The following is a 20,995-nucleotide window of genomic DNA, read 5'->3' on the forward strand; positions in this document are numbered from 1 at the left end:
TAATGTATCGCTTTACACTAGAGCAAGGCACCAAACCCCCATCTGCTCCACAGGCGCGTGTGTATGTTCACGGTGTGTGTGTGTTCACTACTGTGTGTGTACTTGGATGGGTTAAATGCAGAGCATTAATTCCCAGTATGGGACAGTGTACTGCACTTGGCCAAACTTCACTTCACTTAATTTGGGGTTTTCATAGTATTTTTATTTTTTCATAATATCTTTAAATAGTATAGGCATATTTTATGTTCTGCATAATATGCTTACATATGTGTGCCCTACAGTGGCGTAGCCAGGGGAGGGGCCATGGGGGCACTGGCCCCTCCTGAAAACTGATTGGCCCCCCAGTGTGCCCCCACATTTCTACTTGTCTGTCACTCACAAATTCAAATTATAATCTTTCAGTTTTGTAAATAACTCATGATTGAGTCGCGATGCTTCTCAACGAGGACTAAGAATAGCGAGCTGCTGTTTTCCAAAAAAAAAGCACCTATTTTAAATAGCTGATGTTTTTCGATTAGCGAGTTGTTGCAGTGCAAGAAGTGTTTGGTACTAACGTTAACGTCTTTCGGTGTTAGACAGACCAGGTTCGATGACGATGTTATCTCCTAGAGCAGACCAAGATGCTAATCATTATATTTACTATGCTCCTCTGATGCTGAATTTAAAAGGGGTTTACTGCGTTACGATTTCGGCCGAACGAGCCGATAAAGGCAACAACGCAATTTAAAGCAATGGTTTTAAAAAAACTATAATAGCAATTCTAATAAAGTCATTATTGAATCATGCAGTCGATTAGCGACTTTTTTCACTCAAGTGAGGTGACGAAACAAATCGTGTAATGTTTATCTAACGCTCCACACTTAAGACTTTTTTTTTTAAAGTCTATATGGGTGAGACACATGCAGAGGTGGGTAGTAACATTTACTTCGTTACATTTACTTGAGTAATTTTTCGGGGTAACTAATACTTTTCGGAGTATATTTAAAAATGGGTACTTTATACTCTTACTTGAGTAAATTTTTTGGGAAAAATCTGTACTTTTACTTCGTTACTGTGAGCGACGCACCTCTCGTTACTTTATCTTAATGCAATAAATGTTATAAATGCTTCAGTTTATTCCAAACGCGCCGTCTATTTTTCTCTGGGCAATGAGCGATGCCCATTCGCGAATGATTCATTCTTTTGAGTCAATTCTGTTCAAAGGCTTGATCAAACCAATTGGCAAACAAGTGAATTGGTTCATGAATCAGTTTGAAGGAGTCGTTTAGTTCCCTGAAGCAACGCGCTGAGCGTCTGAAGCGGTTCACTCAGAGTTGTAACGTTTATCATCAGCAGCGTTGAAAACGTGGCTATGGAACTGCACTGAATTGAAAGCAAATCTGCAAAGGCTATTATATGCTTGCGATGGAGATCCTTATTAGATGAACGCGTGTGTTGTCTACTGTTTAACAGGTAATAACTTGGGCTACATTCGATTACAGTACACGATACCACTGTGACATTAGTTTGTTGTACGTGTGTGGCTTATAACAGAGGGGAGTCAAGTTGAATGCAGCTTCCAAAAGACAAAAAATAGCCGATTAAGATTTTATTAATTTTAATACAATCACACCGGTGCGAGTACGTTCAGCAAGTGATATCATCAGCTGCTAAATTCAGATCTGTGATCGCTTCCTGGCGCTGAGCCAGAGATAGACGTGTTTTTACAGCGCTGCGCATTATAACCAATCACACACGATTCTTTTGAATGCAATGGCCAATCAGAGGTGTTCCGATGAGTCATCGCTGAAATGCCGGTGCTTCCTTCACTCGCTCACTGACTGAATACCTCTTTCTGGCGAATCCTCTCGTCAGAAACAACAAAGTGCAGATGTGTGTACGAATCTATAATTAAGATATTGATTTCACAGTGTTAACAGTTTCAGTGATTTTAATGGGAGTTTCTGAGAGTGATTGCAATCTAGACTGTCAGTGAAAATTATCTTTAATAATGTAAATGTTATTTGCTCTCTTTCTGAACAATGAAAGATTAGTAGCAATATTTATATCACATTATATTAAATGTGAATTTAACATTGAAAGTTAAAGTCAGTTGTATTAAAAATATGTTATGGCATGAAACCTATATCTGTTACTTAAGTAAACAGACAGGGTTTTATAATAAATTGGAGTAAAGGCTGATGAAATATATACATTTACACACGCACACATACATACATACATTTATCTATATATCTAAATAAAAATAGGCTCCGTATATATGACCTAAAGTAACTAGTAACTAACTACTTGAGTAGATTTTTTTATCCGATACTCTTTTACTCTTACTCAAGTAACTATTCAAGACTAGTACTTTTACTTTTACTTGAGTAAATATTTCTAGAATTACTTTTACTTTTACTTGAGTAAAGTTTTTGGGTACTCTACCCACCTCTGGACACATGCAAAAACATCGGTTTTTTTACTGGTCAATTTTGAGATTTTGGCCTGTTTGTCTTCAGTAACATGTCTTCTTTCAGACTTGTGGTGAAAAAAAAAAAAGTCCAAAATACACATATAGGTCTTTATTTTTTTACACCTTTAGTCTATTTGCGTCTGTAGATTCCTAATAAATTCAGTTGGCGTTCTAAATCACCATGGTGCTCCGCGATTGCTGTCTGCCCCTGCAAAGCTCTCTCTCCCTCCCTTCACAGAAGTTATTGACAAAACGTCATTTGATGACACCCAGAAACATTCTCAAAAAAATCATACATAATTATTTAATGCATGATTAAATAGCAAAATAAATAACTAATACTAAAACAACACTGGACTAATTAAGCTATTCTAAACTGTTTTATAGGATCCACATATTTTACATGTTAAATTAAAGCTACCTTTTTGAACAAGTAGCTTTCTAACAAAGTATGGATATATGATATTTTTAAATCAATATGCTCAAGATTAATTAGCCTTGACATAAGTAGATTTTGTTTATTCATCAATGCAAATTTACTGCAACTGCTGCTATGCAAATTGAATGGGATGTGGATAATAAACAAAAACATTATGAAATTATATTAAATTTATATTAGTTATATTAATTAATTAATTGTGTATTTATTTCTATGAATTATTAATGTTATTCTGCATTTATATAAATAAGGCTATTATATATATATTATATAAGGCTATTATAAATAAATTATATTATTATTATTTGTGAGTTGTACACTATTCATACATTGGATTATTTTATTTATTACAGTTTTTCTTTCACTTTTGTAAAGTGAAAAGTTAATACAAATTGTATTTGATTTTTTTTTTATTTAGAGCAGTGAATAACTGCTATTAAAATATAATAGGGTATCACTGTTTATTACTGATTTTAAAGGTTACTGAACTCTTGAAATGATTTGGATATACAGTTCAAACAACACAAGATTGGCCCCTCTGTATTAATCGTGGCCCCTCTTGTGCCCCCCAGTTGAAAAATCCTAGAATCGCCCCTGGTGCCCTAGCTTTAAAGGTCAATGTTTCCAGTGAAACAACTGGACGGATGGTTGCAGGTTAATGCAGTTGTGGTATCCTCGCTGCACCAGAGCGTTTCTGACTTCACCTGACACTTTCTCTTTTTTACTGGTCAGATAAGAAATGCAGGGTAGCTTTGGAATATGGAATATTGACTTAGTTCTGTTGCACTCCACCAGGTTGATCAATAAGTATTTGGGGAGTAAAATGAAATGCATTACTGAGTTATTATACACACTCATCCGTATCCTTAATTTTGTAAATAATAAGAAAACACACCTGAAATAAAGAATATTGTGTTGTAATGGATTTTTTTTTATTGATTATAACCTCCTTAATGGAACCAAGCTGATTTCAGATTAGACCTTAAATGGGTGTGTGTAACAGTATCTGACTGAAAGTGTATTTGCATTGCAATTTCTTTCTTTACAGAGTTTATGCCAACACGCTTAATGGGTTTAAGACTCCTCTGAGTCTGATTATGCACTTTTCTGTGACTACATTTGAAAACGGCATCCCACAGTGCAACACATTCAACTTTTACCAAAGTGTCAAAAGCACATTTGTTTCCTCCATCAACTAAATGATCCGACTGCCAGGAGATTGAACCTTTATTCAAAATCTTTATCCAGTTTCTGCCTAGTTTAAACTGACTTTTTTATTTTAGTACTTTATTATTTGCAAATGTCCATGCATTGTTTTTCAGTGAGGATTTAAGCAGCATTAAAAATTAAGTAATGCTTTGCTTCATTTCATAATGATTTTTGCAGGTTGCTAATGAAAAGCAGTTTTATGAGTGCATTTAACAATGTTCCTCTGCAATGACTTTATTTCAATATGATACAGATTCTCTTAAATAAGGACTAGCTATTTTTACACTGGCTGGGCAGTGTTTTGAGATGTATGGTATAAGATGTTGCTTAAAGGGGGGTGAAATGCTATTTCATGCATACTGAGTTTTTTACACTATTAAAGAGTTGGATTCCCGTGCTAAACATGGACAAAGTTTAAAAAATTAAGTTGTACGTTTGAAGGAGTATTACTGTTCCAAAAATACTCCTTCCGGTTTGTCACAAGTTTCGGAAAGTTTTTTTTCGAGGATGGCTCTGTGTGACGTTAGATGAAGCGGAATTTCCTTATATGGGTCTTAAGGCACTTCTGCCGGAAGAGCGCACGCTCCCGTATAGCAGAGCACTGAGAGCACAACAGGCATTCACTGATCAGAGCGAGAGCGTCGTGAAATGTCACAAAAGGAGTGTGTTTTTGGTTGCCAGGGCAAGACAACCCTGCACAGATTACCAAAAGAGAAACAGCATTAAGGGACCAGTGGATGGAGTTTATTTTTACAGAGCATCAACGGAGTTGTGCAAGTGTTTGTGTTTGTTCCCTGCATTTGGAAGATGCTTGTTTTACAAACAAGGCCCAGTTTGACGACGGATTTGCACATCGTTTATTTCTTAAGGATAATGCAGTCCCAACGAAAAAGGGTCACGATCGTGTGTTGGAACCGCAGGCGGTGAGTAAAACTGCTTCAAATATCTCTGTGTTGTTAACTTAGCTATCAGCGCGTAAGCACATCAAGTTAACAACATGCGATGTTGTCATCAAACTGCACTTTCCACATGTACAGCTTGTACAAAAAAAAAAAAGACGACAAAGAGGGAACTTAGTCATTTTCCAAAACCGCTAAGCAAATATATACAGTTTCAGTTCATACCACATAGAGAGGTCGTTGCTGATGCTGCTCTTGTTAAATTTCAGCCTCTGGATCTGATTCTGGATCATAAATATACGCTGAATCTGACTGTTAGCCATGGTTTGTTTTGGTTGGTTTTGTCCTCACGGTGTCACAGCTTCCAAACGCTCTCAACGCAAAAGCCTACTGGTGCTCGTGATTCTTTAGCTCTGCCCACACGTCACACCTCCAGGCGCTCGTGTTTTTCCGGGAAAAATCGGTACAGACTATCTTTCTCTTATGAATATAATTAAACTAAAGACTTTTTGGAGTTATGAAGGATGCAGTACTACTCTATAGGTACTCAAGATTAACAGGATATTGAGTGAAAACGAGCATTTCACCCCCCAACCCCCCCCCCCCCCCCCTTAAGGGAAGCCATCAAGGCTTGTGTTTTTATTTTATTTCTTTATTTATTCAGATGAAGCTTGAAGCTTCCTCTCTCACACACTTCAGCATGGCTACAGTAAAATGTTCTGGAATCTAGAACGTTCTCCAAGATTGCTGAGAATTACATCTAACTCACATCCTTTCTCTTATGATAACCTGTCTCCCTGGTATAATGCCCTCAAACACCCCCACATATAATTCAGGATTTTATTGAATAATATTAAAATATGACATGATTTCCTCTTCTGAATGAACTGAACTCAGGTTGAGTGTGTCTCTCAGGGTTTTTACACTCAAAAAGTACACACTGCTCATACCTTGAAATATAAAATAAAACATATATTTTAAAGAAAGCAATCATTTTATTTAATAAGGATGCATTGAGTTTATTAGTTAAGACATGTATGTTTGTTATTTCAAATAAATGTTGTTAAATGTTCTATTCATAAAAATGAGTCAATTTCCACAAACAATTTCCACAGCAAATCAGCATATTAGAATGATTTCATGTGACACTGAAAACAGTAATGATGCTGGAAAATCAACAATGCATCTCAGGAATTAATGAAATGACTTTAAAATGTATTAAAATATAAAACATGTATTGTAAATTGTAACATTATTTCACAATATTACTGTTTTGATCAAATAAATGCAGCCTTGGTGAGCATAAGTGTGAACTCTGAAAACACACACACACACACACCTTAACAACCCCATATGGTAGTATGTGTACTAGATTTATATGTATTTCAAAACATACAATGATACTACAAAAAAAAAGGTAGTACAAAGTAAAAAATAAAATAAAATAAAAACCCTTGTTAGTGCAGTAGACTCTCTACACTAGTTTTCTTTTGTTTATTCCATCAGTTCTACAAAAACTGCCCTTCATTAGCCATGTGCTTTACTGCCTACCAATGGACAGGTGAAGAATTGAAGCTCACAGTTTCAATTCCAAATGTGTCATTCTTTCTATTCATGAGCACAAAAGGAGAAATGTCTCATGTGATAACAAAGGAGACTGTATCTTTCAATAAAAGTTGCTCCTATAATATATATTCCAAGTCATTTGAAAACTGTGTTTATGAAACAGACTGAAATTTAATGTGAAAATGTTAGCATTCACCCCAAGTCTCCTTGGCTACAAACGCCTGATTCTTTTGTGTTGATTTTTTTTTTTTTTTTTTAAATGTATTTATTTTCATTAATCAATTAATCAGATTCACACAACTGTCTGAAATTCTGATATAAGGACAAATACACAGACAAATCATGGTCTGAGTCTGATTTGCACATGATGTTTAACTGTTAAAATTCTCTATAAAATAAGGTGGTCACTGCAACATTGAGCCATTTTTGTTGCTCTTTGTAAGACTATACAGTCACCTAAAGGACTATTAGGAACACCATACTAATACTGTGTTTGACCCCCTTTCACCTTCAGAACTGCCTTACTTCTACGTGACATTGATTCAACAAGGTGCTGAAAGCATTCTTTAGAAATGTTGGCCCATATTGATAGGATAGCATCTAGCAGTTGATGGAGATTTGGGCACGAAGCTCCCGTTCCACCACATCCCAAAGATGCTCTATTGGGTTGAGATCTGGTGACTGTGGGGGCCATTTTAGTACAGTGAACTCATTGTCATGTTCAAGAAACCAATTTGAAATGATTCCAGCTTTGTGACATGGTGCATTATCCTGCTGGAAGTAGACATCAGAGGATGGGTATATGGTGGTCATAAAGGGACGGACATGGTCAGAAACAATGCTCAGGTAGGCAGTGACATTTAAACGATGCCCAATTGGCATTAAGGGGCCTAAAGCGTGCCAAGAAAACATCCCCCACACCATTACACCACCAGCAGCCAGCCAGCCTAGTGGTAACAAGACATGATGGATCCATCTTCTCATTCTGTTTATGCCAAATTCTGACTCTACCATCTGAATGTCTCAACAGAAATCGAGACTCATCAGACCAGGCAACATTTTTCCAGTCTTCAACTGTCCAATTTTGGTGAGCTTGTGCAAACTGTAGCCTCTTTTTCCTATTTGTAGTGGAGATGAGTGGTACCCAGTGGGGTCTTCTGCTGTTGTAGCCCATCCTCCTCAAGGTTGTGCGTGTTGTGACTTCACAAATGCTTTGCTGCATACCTCGGTTGTAACGAGTGATTATTTCAGTTAAAGTTGCTCTTCTATCAGCTTAAATCAGTCGTCCCATTCTCCTCTGACCTCTAGCATCAACAAGTCATTTTGGCCCACAGGACTGCCACATACTGGATGTTTTTCCCTTTTCACACCATTCTTTGTAAACCCTAGAAATGGTTGTGCGTGAAAATCCCAGTAACTGAGCAGATTGTGAAATACTCAGACCGGCCCGTCTGGCACCAACAACCATGCCACGCTCAAAATTGCTTAAAATCACCTTTCTTTCCCATTCTGACATTCAGTTTGGAGTTCAGGAGATTGTCTTGACCAAAAGCAACCGCCATGTGATTGGTTGATTATAATTGCATTAATGAGAAATTGAACTGGTGTTCCTAGTCCTTTAGGTGAGTGTATATGGGGCATAAAAAAAAAAAAAAAAAAACTGTTTTCTGGCTTTTCTGTCTGTCGTAAAAAAAAATATATACAAGACTTTAACCTGCTCCGCCTGAGCCGGTAGAATTGATTATCTTTGTGTGAAGTGACCCAGTACCACACCAAGCAAGCGAGTTGGAATGTAGGCCAACCTCACAATTATCTGAGAAGCTCAGACTCTCTCCTCGTCGGGTTCTCTCCTCCAAATGTCTTTAAGAGGTGGGATGTTAAAGTCTTAAAGCCAGGAGAGACAAGAGAGAGTAGTAGAATGCTTTCAAAACACCTGCACTGTGAACAACACATGTGGCTGATGTTAAATATCACCCTAAATAATGTCTATTGGGTAATATTGGGTACCCAGAAATAAACAGAATGCCATGGAAATTTTAGTTTGAATACAAAAAAAATCCTTTATATTAAATAACCACTGGATGGCAGCAAATGCTAATTAAATGTCTAATATTTAAAAACTTTTTAATTTCCAATAGAATTTCTAAAAACTTAAAATCTGCATTTATTTATTAAATCAGCAACGCATAATAAGACGCAGTATTTCATTTCTTTCTTTCTTTCTTTCTTTCTTTCTTTCTGTCTTTATTTTTAATTAACAAGAAAAACAGGATTTCGACTTTTGACCTCACAGCTTAAATAATAATTACTAAATTGTTCCAGTGGTTTGCCTCATGTGTATTTTATTGTTAAAGGTAGACAAACTCACTTCAACTTTAAGGCTTGAAATACATCAGACTTAACAACTTTTTTAGGTTTATTCTGAATACATGCGATGCAAGTAGGCTATTGGAAAGGCCTGCTGATAAAGAGTTCCCCTACGAAAATTAACCATCATCTTACTACAAAAAAAAAAAAAAAAAAAAACGTATAACCAAAAATTAGCCATGGTTTTGATTCGAATTTTCCACTGACTCAGGTCTTTTCATTATGTTCTTCAAAAATATTCCTTTAAAGTTTAGTTCAGTGAGGACTTGTATTACATATTTACGCCTGCAGATGGCGGCAAACGATCGTTTTTATGGGTTAAGAGGGAATCACTTAATCTTTGAATTGATTCGTCAAAAATAAACTGTTCCTTGACATTTGCATGTCTACAAATCTACAGTTTTTAGATCTACTGTATAGTATTTCCTCCACTTTATGACCTGCTAATAACTATAAAACAGCATATAGGCTACAAACAAACAACAGCACAAAAGAGATTCAGGGGAGGTTTGTTCAAATCGCTTAACCCTTGCACTAAGCTTTGTCATCTAGCTCATTCTGCCTTTTTGCTGCGAACAGCAATGATACTTCAAGATTATTTTGAGGAGATGTTAATAAGGCAGTAATTTACATTGAAAAGGGAATATGTATGGACTTTTTTTTTTTTTTTTTTTTTACTTTAGTGACGAGTTAACTTAGCTTGAGTTACCCAAAACAACCTACTGTCTATGCTATATGTCTTGTTTAAAAAACAAGTTAATTCAAGGTATTACAAACCCCAGTGTGTGTGGGAAAGTGAAGGGTAGCTTTTTAAAAAAATCTTCAATAAAACAGCACCCAAAATTAGGCCTGGAAACAGTCAGACTGTAACTTTCTTGTCTAGCCTTTAGTGACATATTTCAGGAAAAATAAGCAATAAACTTGTGGTTTACAGTGTTCCCGAACACACTGCACAAAATATTTGAAAAGATTTTCATTCTGTCAGCAAGGTCAAGGCCATGCTAATATGAAATGCTATGAATCAGTGAAGAGTTTGCTGATGCGGATAAATAACAGCAATGGTCAATTTAGTCTAGCGTGAAAGGAATGTTTTACAGAGATGGAAGAACATCGGAAAGATATGCAGCACTTGAACCACAAATACAATAAAATAACGTTTGGACTCGCTCTTAAGAGCCCAAATAAGAACCGTATGGCATTTTATTTCTAGCCGGTGGCTTCACAAACACGAGAGGAATCTCAGATGAGGGATACAGTGCTGTTGATGTTGGACGTGCACATTGTCTCATTATTAACCATCATCCATCTGGAGGTAGAAAGTGATACGCTTCAGATCTTCCTACAGACATCCATCGCTCTGCTAAATAAACACAGAGGATGACACATTGTCACATTGAAGCTTTTGTTTCATGGGGAGTCTGCCTGGTATCAATCTGGAGGAAGACAGCGGAAGCGGATGCGGGGCGTTCTAAGCACACAGGAAAAAGAGGATGTGCATCGCATTGCCTGCTGACCAGATTTCATCAAAGTGAGGGACATGCAGCAGGGCCTTCATGTCACATAAAAGAAATTTGCTTCAAACACACCAATATGAAGCTGGGCCGCAGGCCTCTATGTGGGGTGTGGAAAGAAATGTCAGGTTCAAGCGATGAAGCAGCCGCAATCCTCATAAAGCTCTTTATACAATGATTGATCATTTACTGCAGTTATGCAGAATGGTATACTTTTATATATAGCATGGCAATGTATTATCAAAATATTTATACACTGTGGAATTTACAGGGTAGTTCAAATAGTGTCCGAAAGCATGATATGTGATGCAACTGGAATTTAACAAGCAGATTTGTTGGGCCTTTGTCCTGTTTCAGTTCTCTAGAAACATGCGCTCAAGTAAATAACACTTTAGGACTTTAAGTAAACCATTATTATTATTTGCACAAAACAAGAAATCTATTACCCTGATGTTCTTAGAATTAGTAAAATACCATGGCAGTAACACAGTACATGTACAAAACAACCACTGTAGTACAAAAATGGTATTTACTTGTAAGGAACAGCCAGAGACTGCTAGAAAAACAAGCCAATTAAACATACTGTATCTAAAAATCTGAAATTACATGGAAAAAGAGATGCACTTTTCTATGTTCGATCCCTGTTTGAGGATTTGCCGGTTTGAATTTATTTGCCAAGGTTTTTGCCTTGGTCAAGGCTGTGTTTTGTGGAAACAAAATGAATGGATATTAAACCCTATGTTTCTTAATGTAAAAATTGTCCATCTGCTGTACTGAGCGTGGCGTCTGTGTGTTTTGGGAAGAAATGAGATGCTATTTTAGTACCAGAATGAGAGATAAGAGTTTTGTCTTTCTGCAGAGCAGCTCACAATATGAATGATGTCTGTTCCAGTAATCAGCCTCCACAATTGGGTAAAATTAACACAGACCCACCTGATCAGCAGGGAAAGAGAAAGAAACCGCATGAGCCAAGCATGTCGAGAGAGAGAGAGACAGAGAGAGAGAGAGAGAGAGAGAGAGAGAGAGAGTGTTGTAGAACAAATGAGATTATGCAGAATAATCAATGAGGCACTGACACTGATCTCAGAGCAGATACACTGGCATGAATAGACTGGCACAATTAGACAGGAAATGGCTGTTGACATCATCAGTCGTGTAGAGGGCACAGATGGGCTCTACCCAGGAGACGAGCAGGTGAGAGGGAGAAAAACATTGGAACAGACCCTCATAGCTGAGAGGAATTTTTTTTTTTTTTTTTTTAAAGAAGGTTGATGTGTGTTCTTTGATGGTTTTCAGCAATAAAAGAGAAAATGGTGTGTAACACTGAAATATGAATCTTGGTTTTCACACTTGTCTTGTGTAATGCACAAATACTGTAAATAAATGTGCAGAAAGGAGTAGTTTTGGTCTTGAATTTCAGTCTCACAGGACTGTTCATATTAAATACATTCAGTGACGTGACATACAGCCAAGTATGGTGACCCATACTCAGAATTAATGCTCTGCTTTTAACCCATCCAAAGTGCACACACACACACAGCAGTGAACACACACCCGGAGCAGTGGGCAGCCATTTATGCTGCAGCACCCAGGGAGCAGACCTTCACAGGACATATACAGTACAGACCAAAAGTTTGGACAGACCTTCTCATTCAAAGAGTTTTCTTTATTTTCATGACTATGAAAATTGTAGATTCACACTGAAGGCATCAAGGGCTATTTGACCAAGAAGGAGAGTGATGGGGTGCTGCGCCAGATGACCTGGCCTCCACAGTCACCAGACCTGAACCCAATCCAGATGGTTTAGGGGTGAGCTGGACCGCAGACAGAAGGCAAAAGGGCCAACAAATGCTAAGCATCTCTCGGGAACTCCTTCAAGACCGTTGGAAGACCATTTCAGGTGACTACCTCTTGAAGCTCATCAAGAGAATGCCAAGAGTGTGCAAAGCAGTAATCAAAGCAAAAGATGGCTACTTTGAAGAACCCAGAATATGACATATTTTTAGTTGTTTCACACTTTTTTGTTATGGTCTTTTGGTCTGTACTGTATATATATATATATATATATATATATATATATATATATATATATATATATATATATATATATATATATATATATATATATATATTGGTTATATATACAAACTGTAATCATATCAAATACTATGATATTCAAAGTTTCTACATTCAAACATTTTACAATTTAATTAAATTGTGTTTATAATATAATTTGTGACATCAGTGTGTGTGTGTGTGTGCGCATGTGTGTGTGTGAACAAAATGAACATGACACAGATATTTTCAAAATCTTTTGATCTATATAATTGACACAAGGGTTTCTCCTCTTTCTTTTTAAAGAACATACAATAACAATGGACAGTAATTTCCTCAGTCTCTTCAAAATGCTCTAATTTCAACCTTAAACACAAACAACCTTAAAATAAAAAAAAAACAGGAACAAAAGTATATACCAGAATGCATTTCGATTCTCAACACATTTTGACGATATCAGCCACATTCATCAGTAAAGAGCGACCACCGTTACACCACTGAACCTAAAGGTGGGACTGTTTACCTGACCTGGGGTCAGACTACCAACTGTCAATGGTTCAACAAACGTGCTAAAGACAGTTAAGACTGATTTCAGGTCAGAGTATTCTATAGATAGTTGGTGAATTGTGCCGTGGGTCCGTTTCTCCAACCACATCTGATCCAATCGATCAACCAACCATCCATAACACTGCCGTGGGATGTTTTTCTTTTATCGACCCCTGGATCATGTGCTGTAATCATGCGGACGTGGCCGTGTGCATCATGCAAAGTGCAACATTTCTAAACTGGAAGGGAGGGGGTGTTATTCTCCACCTCATTGACCTGGTCAGATCTGTACACAACTTCATAGTGACAGAAACTGAAGCACTTTATCTGCAGAGCCAGCGTCAACCTTAATCGTCATTAAGGACAATTACATCACTTCCTGTAACCTCTACAAAGGCATAGTTCATAAAAATTATGCTCTTCCCAGGCTTGGTCGAAACATGTCATTCTCTCTTCAGCCTGAAATTCTTTGCAAGTATGAAAACACAAATGCTTCTAGCCATGCTTAATTTTACATTGCATTATGAAAGTTTATCCACCCTGTCCTCTTATCATCTGTAGGGTCACGGGAATGCTGGAAACTTTATCTTCAATGTATATTATAATGTAACATAAGTACAAAAGGTGCACAATTGTGGGTATTAAGCCATTTTCAGCAAAATTTTACCTACTATCATGATGAAGCCACAGTGGATTTAGCTTAGCAAGCTAGTTTAGTTGGTCCAACAGTCAACATTCATGACATTCAATTCAAGAACGCAAATATTTGATGGTAACTCTATCGCACCCATGAGTAAAGTCATTCTAACAATCCATCTATACTCCAAACGAATTAGACTCGGTGTATTTCATAATGTAACATAAGTATGGGAGGCATGCATGCTATTTAGCTTAGCAAGCTAGTTCAAGTTAGTCCAAAGGAAAACATATTTATAGATATAGTTAACTTAATAACAACAACATTAAATTTTTATAATGCAAACATTTGATGGTAACTCTATCGCCCCGTTGAGTACTAAGGTGTGCTAGCGCTACATTGACGCAAAAAATATTAGTATACATACTAACGTTATTTGTGTTTACATACTTGCATAGAGAATGATTCTTACCTTCATCTGACATACATTGTGTGTGTATCATAAACAATCCAACTTGTCTGCTAATGAAGGGCAGGGTGCAGAGCTGAGATATATTTGAGACACACATCTGTGACTCACTGAACTAATCTGATCTGTCGTGGATGCAGAATGAGTACACGTGTATATTTTGTATAGTGAGTACTTACAAAGCAACACTTTCTCTGAAGTGCAATCACACATAACACATCTCTGTGTGGTCTGAATCAATATTAAATTAACAATGTCCGGAAACCCCCTCCACAACCCTTCGGTTTCAAGTCTTTCATTCTCCGGCTTGTCTTTTCCCACGTGTAAAATCACTTTCTGTCATTGTATATCTGTCCCATGGATTAGAGTGCATCGTAAAACACATCTGTCTCTTTCTCATTTCTGGTGCATTAACGTTTCATCCCAAATGTTGCTCTAGTGCGGCTGAGACTCCTCAAGGATATACTGAAAATGTGACTGTGGTTAGTACACGTTTATTTACATCCAGAGTAAATACATTTTGTGTTTTCTTTAAAATGGCCCCTGAAATCCATTTGCAAAGCGGAGTGCAAAAACTAGTACAATAAACGCAAGAGAGAGACAGAGACAGTGTGAGACAGCTGGTTTTCATGAAACAAGACTCAGTTAAGCTTGTTTGCATGTTCAGAAAAGCTTTAAAACAAAGATAAGAAGAACACATGGTTCGTTTTTTGATCGAGTGTTGAAGGACATTCTCATGCTTGAGGGGCCAGAGACGTCTTATCATTATTATGGGTCTAAATTAATAAATAAATACAATCTTAAATGATTTTTGAATAAGGAAAAACCAGCATGTCTTGTTTGTTGGGGTGGATTTTCATAGCTGTTGTTACAGACTGGCGCATTCGCAGAGACCTTTTTCACCACAGACATAAAGACAAGCAAAAGACCAGCTCTAGGGGTGTCATATATCAAATAAGAGACAAAAAAGTACACAGATCTAAGAATATTCCATGGTCTTCTTATTCAAGACAAAATAAAAAGTGATGCATTCGCCGGTTTCTGTTGATGTTTGCATGTTTGTTTTGGCAATGTGACTAAACCCGCCCCTCCACAATCCAACCTAGTCCTGTACTCAGTCCCAGTTGGTGGAATTGCCTGTAATTATCGCCTAAGCAAGACTGTGACCAGTGAGAGAAGGTAGAGGCTGACACAAGGAAGGTTCTGGCTGCTTCTTCCTGTCACCACCTTCTTCTTCTCTGATGGATAGCTGTATACATTGGGTTTGTCCGTGTTTGGGGCTGATAAACGTGTATCACGAGAACACTGATCGCCGGCACACATTCCACTTCCTGAACCGCTGATATCATCACCTAAAGAACACCACGAGGAGATTTAAGTGAGACAGAATTCAGTAACGTTCCGCAGCAATGATGAAGCTACATTCCAGGATTTAAGAGTAACTAACTTTAAATAGCTGCACTTCTAAGTTAACTTAACGTTTTTATAGCCAGAAGATGTTTTTTAAATTAGACTCATTTTAGTAAGTGAAATAGTTGGTTATTTTTTTTATCAATCATTTAGTGTACCCTCTTTTTGTAGCAAAACAAGTACCGTATTTTTCGGACTATAAGTCGCACCTGAGTATAATTCGCACCAGTCCAAAAGTACGTCATGATGATGAAAAAACATATATAAGTCACACTGGACTATAAGTCACACTTTTTTTCATAGTTTGGATGGTCCTGCGACTTATAGTCAGGTGCAACTTATTTATCAAAATTTATTTGACATGAACCAAGAGAAATGAACTAAGACAAATGAACCAAGAGGAAACATTACCGTCTACAGCCACGAGAGGGCGCTCTATGTTTTCAGTGTAGGCTACAAGAGCACTGAACAGCATAGAGCACCCTTTTCTCTTGGTTCATTTGTCTTAGTTCATTTCTCTTCGTTCATGTCAAATTAATTTTGATAAATAAGTTGCACCTGACTATAAGTCGCAGGACCATCCAAACTATGAAAAAAAGTGTGACTTATAGTACGGAAAATACGGTAGTTAATTCTAACTCTGGTTTTAATTCTGTTAAACTACCATTTAACAGCTAACGGTTAGCTGATGTTTTGAATTAACATTCATTTAACTTGCTGTTTCTCAAACAGAACCCATCCTGTTTATAATATTATAATATATTTTTAATATTACATTTAAACTTTGACTATAGCCAAGACATGTTGCGTATTAATTGTACTATTAATGAACCTCAAAGCATACGTATGTGTATTTTGTGTTACTCCATAATAAAGTTATATTTGAGGGCAATTGTATTGTAGGTATAGGGCCCAAACATAACCTCAAGCCCAGGGGCCCCGTCCCCCTAAATCCTGTCCTGGCCAAATGTGCTCACCTAGTTTTGTGAAGTTTTGAGTTTTCATTTAGGATTTATAGGCTTTGGGGTGTATTTGGCAATGCCCATTTTCTAAATTACCATGTTAAAAGCTATCAAATGAGGAAAGTTCAACAGTTTTATATATATATATATATGTGGTCTGTATTTATTGGTCTGCACGATCAGTTTTACATGGATATTGCTGATCCTTGACCATTCTAACAATTACAATAGGGTCTCAGCGCTACACACTTGAACTACAAACTAATATTTTGAATTGAATTTAAATTCTATTTAAGTATTTCAAATGTAATTTATTGCTTTAATGGCCAATCACATGATCCTAAATGAAACATTTATTAACAATACTGAAAAATAGTTGTGCTGCTTAATATTTCTTTGGAAATCCTATTTTTTTTAGGATTCCTTAAAAGTTCAAAAGAAATGCCTTTATTTCAAATAACTGGAAATGTTTTCTAACATGATAAATGTCTGCGCTGTTACTTGCTGAATAAACGTATTAATTTATTTGCGAAAGACTCCAAGTGTACAGTATGTGTATACTTACTGGTGTCCTGGAAGTCCACATCCTTTCCATTGATGGCGTACGTTAGTCGGTTGATCATTATCCTAAGCTGCATGATCTGATTGCGTACAGCCATGTCTGGTTTGGTAATGTCAATCTCCACCTCAGGATTATTGATCTGACTGGCCAGCCCGTCTCCCATCACTTCTGGCAGATAACTGACAGAACACAACACAACAAGAAAGATGCATGTGATCTGTTTCGTGATTGATAAGTGATATCTATGCTCCCTGGCTTTTTGAAAAGCTGCAGATTTTGTACTATAAGACTGGTATAAAATAATCCTGTAGTCACTGTGCATGAATGAGGTTGAATGAGTTGTTTATGTGCATTTACCTAGCCACATTCATTCCGTTCCAACATTTGTCTGTTTCACTCGGTCCAGAATTGCGATCCACACATAGTTTTCTGGGCAAATGGACCCAGTACTGCATGATATCCCTCAACATTCTGGACACATCGGATAACTGAGAGAAAGAAAATGGGATATCACATACATAGACAGCACTGAAAAATATTTCTAATTACAAATAATAAAATAAATAACACTTCAGCTGTTGTTTATGCATTTACAAAATGTTCCTACTATCATTTTAAACATTATTGAGCCTGTGCAGTTCACATAATATTAACCCTATAAAGCCTATTGTGTCATATTTTATAAGCAAATTTTCAAATGTTTACTGAAAAACCTGTTGTACACAATCTACTACATCTCTTCTTTGGTCTGATTGATTGTTTATTCTTTTTAGCAAGTAAAAGGCCCTTTAGTATCACTTTACGTCATGGTTCACGTGTCTTTCATCTATCACATATTAAAATGTAATCACTGTATGGCATAACATTATATGTTTTTCCCTCCACAATAAGATCGACAGAGCTTAAATTTGACAACTAAGCATTTAAATACCATTTTACTAAAACATAATATTGGGAGATATAGGGGCAATTGATATTTGTATATTTCCGATGTAAAGCAGGGTCCTGAAGCAAAAACTGCACACTATGCAAACACTCACCAGTTTCTCCAGCTGGGCTCCTGGGGTGCCGCTCACTTCTTCTGCTGCGTTTCTCCCTCGCTTGATCTGGTCCTCAGATTTGGAGCTCTGAGCAGGAGAACCACATGCTTGAAACACCTGAAGAACAGGAAAGGGTTCTGGTTAACTCTAGCTCAAGATTCCATGAGAAGAAGTTTAACACATTTTTAGGATCATAATTGTTGAGGACATGGGATCTATTTATGATATGTCTTTTCAGACAGGTCTATAGTGTAGCACTGACCTTATTGTTGAACGTGTTGAGGTTGTCTTGCATGTAGAGAATAGCTTCAGCAATGCGTTTTGGCAGAGACAGAACCACCGAATCCACACTGTAAGGCCGGCTCAGTTTGTCAACTACTTCCAGCATAGTATCTACACATAAACACAAAGTCTTTATATCATGAATGTATGGAAAAATGAATGGAATTTGTACTTCCAGAACCCGAATGTTGCTCTCTTAAGGCTCCATCTTGGTCCCGCCTACCTGCCAAGTTCCTCCACTCAGAGTCCAGATCTGCTTGATTGGCGAGGCAGCCCTTCATGACATTCTTACAGTAGTTTGAGCAGGGTTTGGCAAAGGCCATGCCGCTACAGTGAGGACAGTATGTCATCTTCATGATGGCGCGCACACATTCAGTGCTCATATTCACCTGTGTGAGACAGACAAAGAATTTAGAGAACAGCCTAGGCATATTTATACTGACTCACGTAGCCAATGAAAATGCCCTGTGAATTGTTTTGTAATAAAATGGGACAATTATATCCTGCAAACAAGACTTTATCAGTTCCTACAGTTTCCCATGAGGTCCAAAGATGTTGGACGGTACATTTTGGAATGATTATGAATTCCCATGAAGCTTTTCTACACATTGTCTGATAGTAACCTCCATGGGGCCAGAGACATCTTTCACAATATTCCCTCTTTATCAGAAACCTCCGCCCCTCTGATGTCAAAGCATGGGATTCATTTAAGGCCCCTTAGGGAAAAGTAATTTGGATAGGAGAGAAAAAACTTGACATTTGCTTGTATGTTTAAATAAATTGAATTTTGGAGCCAAGTCTAGTCTTTGTTTAGGTGTAAATAAAAATGCAGTCAGCGTGACATTTGATTTATGTAAATCTACCCGTTTTCTTTCTGTGTCTTAACTGCATTAGGCTGCATGAAACATTCAGTCATGACTGTGACAAGCAACTTTGACACAGTTTCACAAAGATGAATGTACACAGCTGTATATTGCAACGACTTGTGTGAGGTAACCGGTTCTTAACATTTTTCAATCAAAGCCTTTAATGCAATCAGATGATGAAACATTTGCAATCATATGCATTCCTTTGTTTTTTGAGTAGGAGTCTTTCAGAAAGCAAAAAACTCTTGTGGACTTTTAGTGGTGGGTCCTTTTGGCACATAAACAAGCTGTGTGAATAAATTTGCATTTCATTGTTAACTCTACTTTTAAATTCAAATAGAATCAGACAAGTAACCCCAGATGACATCAGTGCAGTTAATGCTGAGCTACAGTTCTGTCACATGCGTTCAGCTGGATAAAAGAAAACTCCTTTGCCCATTATTAATCCTAGATAGAAACTGAAAAATGTTTGAATTCTGGTTGAGGATGAATCAACATATTTTGCTAATATATATATATATATATATATATATATATATATATATATATATATATATATATATATATATATATATATATATATATATATAGTCTTTTTCTTTCTTCTTTTTGATGTATATAATGACAGCTATGACATCAAATGTGATTGAAAGGCACCACATGACATGGCTAGCAGATTTACGTCACTCTAGATATTAATAGGCACATATCATCACTTCATAGTGAAAATAAGCAGCATCAAGAGAGAAATACATTATTGTCACACGCTGAGACATAAATAACTGAATTGGACTGAGGTAAAAAGACTCCTACACACACATACAGCACATACGCACACCACCCTTCAGGGAGACCTGGCAGTGCTTGTTACCCGAAGGATGACTCAAGCACACACTCTTTAATGAGGAGAGAAGAGAAGAAGAAGAAGAAGAAGAAGAGAGAATAAGATGAGAAAGATACAGAGAATAGACAAATGGAGTGAATGAGAGAGAAAAAAAGATGTGTGAAGATGCGCAGGAAGCTCAGGAAGGGAGGGAAAGTGAGGAGAGAAGAAGACAGAGTGTGACAGAGGGAAGCAGAGAGATAGAATAAGTTGAGGGAGGATAATATGGCACATCAAAGCCTCTGAGCATGTGTGATTCATCAGATCAGAGCAGGACAGAGAGAGATTGCTGCTCAGTGTACGGATCAGTTCTGACAGCGGAGTCACGTTTGGGAGCCTCTTGGACTCTTGGACCCTGGACGTTCAGCAATCTTGAAATCAAATGACTGAACCACGAATTCACCATTCGCTCACTGAATTGGTCTGGGCATTTCATACTGAGGTTGATATAAGCACTTACCAAATTTTGCTAATTAAGAATGATATTTATATTTAACATGTTAAATCAGAATATTCATCAGAATATGAATTTCAGTATTATTTATTGTTCAAATCACTATTAATGAGAAAAATCATGGCTGATGTAAAACAAGGGGGAGTTGCTTAAGACAAATGAACTATATTCTATGCTTAAGGAACAAATATTAAATTGTTATCTTAAAGCATCTCTGTCTGTATGGGTTATGTAACTCCACAGGTGCTATAATGTAGGCAATGAGTCATATCTAATCAATATAACCTATCATTTGTTGATTTGTCAAAATAATGAAGATGCAAATGTAGATTTGGGAGACGTTTGTTGATTTCATTCTGCCATATTTCATGTTTCACATTTAT

General features: G+C 37.0%; 1 protein-coding gene across 1 annotated transcript in view; it reads right to left on the minus strand.

Annotated features, from left to right (window-relative positions):
• Positions 1 to 12,751: 12,751 nt before the first annotated feature.
• LOC113121227 (glypican-1-like) overlaps positions 12,752 to 20,995 on the minus strand; it is a 54,956-nt gene continuing 46,712 nt past the window's right edge. The window contains exons 4-9 of the mRNA XM_026291519.1: positions 18,633 to 18,798; positions 18,390 to 18,520; positions 18,128 to 18,244; positions 17,445 to 17,575; positions 17,091 to 17,266; positions 12,752 to 15,505 (exon numbers count right to left, since the gene is read on the minus strand). Of these exons, the coding sequence (XP_026147304.1) occupies positions 15,297 to 15,505; positions 17,091 to 17,266; positions 17,445 to 17,575; positions 18,128 to 18,244; positions 18,390 to 18,520; positions 18,633 to 18,798 (930 nt within the window). The 3' untranslated portion in view covers positions 12,752 to 15,296. The remainder of the gene's footprint in view (positions 15,506 to 17,090; positions 17,267 to 17,444; positions 17,576 to 18,127; positions 18,245 to 18,389; positions 18,521 to 18,632; positions 18,799 to 20,995) is intronic.

Source organism: Carassius auratus, chromosome 2 (genome assembly GCF_003368295.1).
Source record: "Carassius auratus strain Wakin chromosome 2, ASM336829v1, whole genome shotgun sequence".
In the NCBI taxonomy this organism is placed as follows: Eukaryota; Metazoa; Chordata; class Actinopteri; order Cypriniformes; family Cyprinidae; genus Carassius; species Carassius auratus.